A 5,671-nucleotide genomic window follows, 5' to 3' on the forward strand; every position below is an offset into this window, starting at 1 on the left:
CAAGAAATTCTTACAATTCAGCAAAACAGGGCTTTACCAGTGCAGATGACATGATATACAGGTACTATTACCCAGGGCAAACTAAAAGAGCTTAGAATCCAGACATGAGAATCACAGCTAAATGAATGCATAAATCTATCAAAACAACATAACACACATTACATAAACGCAGTCAAACTCACTATGAGGAACAAGAGCAAACCACAACAAGAGGGTGTGCACTTTGCTAGTTACCAGTAGACAAGATGCAGGAAGTAACCAACCAAATGTCATAAAGAGATGTTATTTAAATGTCATTAGCTACACAACTTCCTGTGAGCTATTATAGTAGAGCTTGATGTGAGATGGATTGCCACCACAGAAACCAGAAACATTCATGTTAGTCAGAAGCAACTACGAGCACAAAATGATGTAGTTCACTGTGGTATGTATACTTTTACAAGACCATTCTGTAATTATTTGGTATTTATGTTAAGTGTTTAACTGAGTTTAACTTAAATAGTCCTGTAGAAACTTGTACATGTTGATGTATCCTGTAAGAGAAATCTAAAGAAAATACAGTATAAGACTCTCTCTCTCTCTCTCTCTCTCTCTCTCTCTCTCTCTCTCTCTCTCTCTCTCTCTATATATATATATATATATATATATATATATATATTTAATAAGGGAATGTTATGATTTGATTGATATATATAAAATGAAACTAGTAAGAAAGAATATAAGAAATAATTGATTTAGGAGAAAAATAGAGAGCTGTGTTAGTGCCAGCGTTAGAGTGCATGCTCTTAGACCTTCCTGTCAGACACTTTATGCTAAAAAAAAACAGGTTTCACTTCAATGTTTTACAGTAATGTCTTTTATCTTAGTGTCTGTGGACTGCCAAATCAATTTCCAAGCTAAATTACCATAAAGGCTTAGTTATTTTGATTACACTTTATGTTACAGAAAAAGTAGTAAATATTTCCACCTCTTTAAATGAGTAATGAGTTCTCCATGTGGGGGTTTTTCGGGTCTTTGAAGGTGTTGTCATGCAATGAAAGCATGGCATACAGCACATTAAGGAAGTGAAATATAAAGTAATAATAAAAGATTTATGGTTATATTTATATAGACTTATTTTAGTCTTCTGAGCTGAGTTAAAGAAGCCAGTTTATGATATTTGCTAGAGTTACTGTATATACATACATTGAAAAGTATGTTCATTAATCCACCAAAGTCATTCAGGTAGAGATTTATCAGAAGTTGTTCAGAGATTCTGACATTACTTGACACGTCTTTTTTACTATAGCTCAAAAGCTGTCTTTCTGGGACTGCAAACCTTTGAGCTAGACATATATATGTATATAGTGGGGTCCAAAAGTCTAACACCACAAAAGATTTATGTAGAGTAGTGTTATGCTTATGTGTCATTGCTTGACCTCCTACAAAACAAATTCACCCACATGGAATCATCATACACCATCACTTATAAATATAAACCACTGTCTTTTTTTACATTAATGTTCTTTGTGTTTTTCATCATGCATGTCAGGTATTTTATCATGGAACAGAATACATCACTGGCCTTCGTCAGTGAGGGTTATCTCCCTCCAGTTTTCAAAATAGTCAGCTTGGTGTTCTACAGCATCATATTCTCTGTTGGCTTGGTGGTCAATCTTTCAGCCCTCTGGGTCTTTGCTCTAACTACAAAAAGAAGGAGTTCTGTCACCATCTACATGATCAATGTGGCTGTGGTGGATCTTATCTTCATTGTCCTGCTTCCCTTCAGAATGGCCTACTACAGTGGGGATTATTGGCCGTTTGGTGATATGTTCTGCAGAATCAATGCAGCACTTACAATACTCTATCCATGTCTGGCTCTCTGGCTCTTTGCTCTTATAAGTGCTGACCGCTATGTAGCCATAGTTCAGCCACGACATAGCAAAGAGCTAAAGAACGTGCACAAGGCCTTGTTGTCATGTGTGGGTATATGGATCATGACCCTTGGTGGTGCCGCATCACTTCTTTTCCTGGATGAAGATCCGGACCAAATCTCCAACCATACCACCTGCCTGAAGATGCATGACATCGTCTACCTGCGTCGGGACAACCCTGTCCACTTCGCTCGCCTGACTTTCTTCTTCTTGGTGCCATTGTTGATTATGGTGGGCTGTTATATCACCATTGTGGACAACCTCATCCACGGGCGCACATCCAAGCTCAAGCCCAACGTGAAGCAGAAATCCATTCGTATCATCATCACGTTGATCATGCAGGTGCTGGTCTGTTTCGTTCCCTTTCATGTCTGCTTTGTGCTTCTGCTTTTTGAGAATAGTGGCCAGGACTACAGCACCTGGGGGTCATTCACAACGTTCCTGATGAACATGAGTACAGTGTTGGATATTATACTTTACTACATAGTTTCTAAACAGTTTCAGGACCGTGTGATTAGTGTGATCCTCTACAGAAACTATTTAAGAAGCGTGCGAAGAAAGAGTCGACACACAGGTAGTGTGCGCTCTCTCAGTAACCTTACCAGTGCCATGATCTGATTAATCTGACATGGTTTGAACACAGGAAATTGAAATTTTTTCTAAATATATATAAGATAATTTCAGACTAGTCTTGAAAAAAAGAGGAACAAACTGAAGCTTGGACTATTTCACTTTCATTTGTTGCAGTTGTTTTGTCCATTTCTAATCAAGAGCTCTTTCTGTTCTCTGTCTGTCATGCTGGTTCTGCAAATGTGGCTTTCAATTGACTTATGAAAGTTAACTTATCCAAGTAAATCAGCTGTGAATTAGATATAATATAATAATATCTCCTATGGTATTGCAAAAATTCATAATGTATTAAATAAACAAACAATTTTCTTTTTGGATTGTACAATGTCATCAGGGTTTAGTGGGAATTTGACTGATTAATATTATTAAGAGACCATTTATTGTACATAAGGTTATGAATTCATGCTCCTATAAATTTAAGTGTTTTCTTATTTTCCTAGTCTGTATAAATGTACATAATAAGCTTGTCAAACTTTATCAGTTGCAATACTTGCCACTTTTTTAGTCTGGTCTGGACAAGCCTACCATGGGACTGGGCAAGCACATTTCTGAATTGATAGTTTTTCTGAAATGTTTCTCGGAATGTTTCTTACCCATACCATGCCAAGTATGTTTATAGCTTCTATAAGCTATTACGTACTAATGTATTACAGACAATAAACTGATTGTTTTCATACTGTGCTGTTATTATAACACAGCATATTTCTTTAATTGTTACTGTGGATCATGACTTCTATATTGTGGTGTTGTTGTTGTTGTTATAACCTATAGCTAGTTCTAGCCAAATATACATTTTCATATACAGTTTACAATGTACAGACCTTAACATCAAGTGCTGTGCAAGAACGTTGTTGATTCCAATCAACTCTTTCTAAAGAAACAGCAGAAATTCCTGAACATGTTATAAAGAAAATTAAGCTGATGAAACAAATGTTTTAAATATCTTTTATTTCAACACCGTTTATAATCTGTAATATTGTACCATTGTTAAGTTTTTTACTATAGTTGTATTTGGTTTAAGGAAAAGGCAATAACAATCTGTAACAGTGTTACTGGAAGTAAGCTCTCTTCATGTAAGAAGTGTGTGTGTTGGGAGGGACCCAGAAATAACAATGTAACTGGAATATTAAAATTGTTTTTGTTTAAAGGCCTGATTTTGTAAAACTATTTTAATGTTAATAATTCAAGATCATTTCAAAGACCAGTGCAAAATAATGATGGATAATGCATTTTTATTTAATTTTTATATTCTTTCTTCTTTTTTTTTTCTTTTTTCTTTTTGCATTATTATCCATGTATAAGGTGGCACATTTTTTAGTTCGCCAGAGAGGGGCGCTATTGATCAGAGCAGGTCTTTACCCAAACTGGACATTGATTTACCTCGTTAATGCCAGCAGGTGGAAGCAAATGATGGCAGATGTGGGAACATACGTTGGCGCGAGCTACAATAGAGGAGCACAACTTGTTTGAGAAACCCAGAGTCCATATTCTTTTCTGCTATAATATGCCTGATCCGATCCTCCAGGTAATGACCACATTTGGGATGTATTTCGAGGAAGACTGGAAGGCTCCATGGTCATGGGAAAAGTAACATATAGTACTAATATATGTATTATATTTATATATTTTGGGAGCAGATTGCATTGAATATGCAGTATATTTTTCCCCACAAAGTGTTTGTGACAGTTTGCAGAGAAAGAATCCACAATTTATAATACATGGGCGTATTTAAATCCTGTCACTATCTGTAAAGTCAAAGTATGATAAAGGTGTCTCATATCTTAGCACAGGGTTATCATCAATGTTATAGCTAATTAAGCAGTGCATCAATCTATGCCGGCACAAATGAAATATAAATGAAGAACATCGCAGACCTTACAGAGAGATGGGTGACAATTAACACTATAATAATCATTTTTTACATTTTAATTTAATTTTCCAGGCCAAGTTGTCTCTGGGAGTTTCTTAGCTTGTTTTATTTTAAAGGCATCATCAAAATGTTCCATCAGACCATTAGTGTGAATATACCAAATAAATACTCACTGCTCTCTGATGTTGGAAAAAAACCCCCATCTGTGTGCATTCAGTAGTGCAAAGACCAGCTAACATCACCATCTGGGAATTGCAACTCGAGCTCTCTTAAGTTCCTTTAAACATCCACATTAAATATATCTGTCACATTCAATACTGCTGGAACACCACCTTTCTCTCAGTATATTCACACGAGGACTGGTATACTAAAACATTTTCACACATTTGAAAAAGGGTGCTGGAGCAAAAGGAAACAGGATAAGCAGGCCTGGAAATGCTTTATGGAGCGTGTCCACCACTCACACGGAATAAAGCACACACACTACCGGGGCTGCTCCTTGTGCACCTCTAACATTCTGTACATTGATAGACAAGTTAAACAATACAAAACCAAGTGGCTCTCGTTCGGATAGAGGGTGACGATTAAGCTGCTGTAACAGAAGCTCTGACAGTAGTGCTGTAGTGCTAGAAGGTTATATACTCAGTCTGATATTAATGTATTTTAAATTAACAGGTTGTTGAATGAAGGGCATTCCATATTCTATAAAGCTAACAGGTGTTATATTTGGTTTCATGTATAATAATTGATAAAGTTATTTTGCTCTTACAAAAAAAAAAGAATAACATTTTATTTAACATTTATGAAAGGAGACTCTAGTATCAGCATTTTGCAACAGTCAGAGGTGAAGCTGTTTATGATTGCTTTTGGGAAGTGGGATAAACAGAGGACTGCACTTTTTCAGTATATTCTATTTTTTTTCAAGAGATTAAATAAGATGGTCTGGTAAGGGAATGACTGTTTATATCTGCCATAGCTGAAGTGATTACTAACTAACAGGTTTTGCAGATGTTTCCCAACTATTGATATAATTATATATAGATAAAAAAAAAAGAAAGAAAGTGTAAGTCTTGCAAATTTCTATAGTGTACCAGGATCGTATGCGCTATTATGGGAAATGATCAATAACTGGTGATGATTTATATCAAGTTCATTTATGCAATTACCATAATTTTCATCAAAGAGTAAAAAAGAGGGGTCTTACAATATATCATAATAGTGTTTTTGTTAAATGTAAAGAATGAGCATTTATTAATGG

The 5,671-nt window shown here is 35.6% G+C and overlaps 1 protein-coding gene across 2 annotated transcripts; it reads left to right on the forward strand.

The window, feature by feature from the left end:
- The first annotated feature begins 251 nt into the window (after positions 1-251).
- On the forward strand, positions 252-3,694 carry gpr18 (G protein-coupled receptor 18). 2 transcript variants are annotated; one of them, XM_046841086.1, is made up of 2 exons: positions 252-424; positions 1,532-3,694. In XM_046841086.1, the coding sequence occupies exon 2, from the start codon at positions 1,542-1,544 to the stop codon at positions 2,529-2,531; it is 990 nt and encodes a 329-aa protein (XP_046697042.1). In that variant the 5' UTR covers positions 252-424; positions 1,532-1,541; the 3' UTR covers positions 2,532-3,694. The 2 variants fall into 2 exon arrangements, with proteins under 2 accessions (XP_046697042.1, XP_046697050.1); XM_046841094.1 differs by having other exon boundaries at positions 416-428; positions 1,536-3,694.
- The last annotated feature ends 1,977 nt before the right edge of the window (positions 3,695-5,671 follow it).

The sequence above is a fragment of the Silurus meridionalis genome, chromosome 3, assembly GCF_014805685.1.
Source record: "Silurus meridionalis isolate SWU-2019-XX chromosome 3, ASM1480568v1, whole genome shotgun sequence".
NCBI classification, from domain to species: domain Eukaryota; kingdom Metazoa; phylum Chordata; class Actinopteri; order Siluriformes; family Siluridae; genus Silurus; species Silurus meridionalis.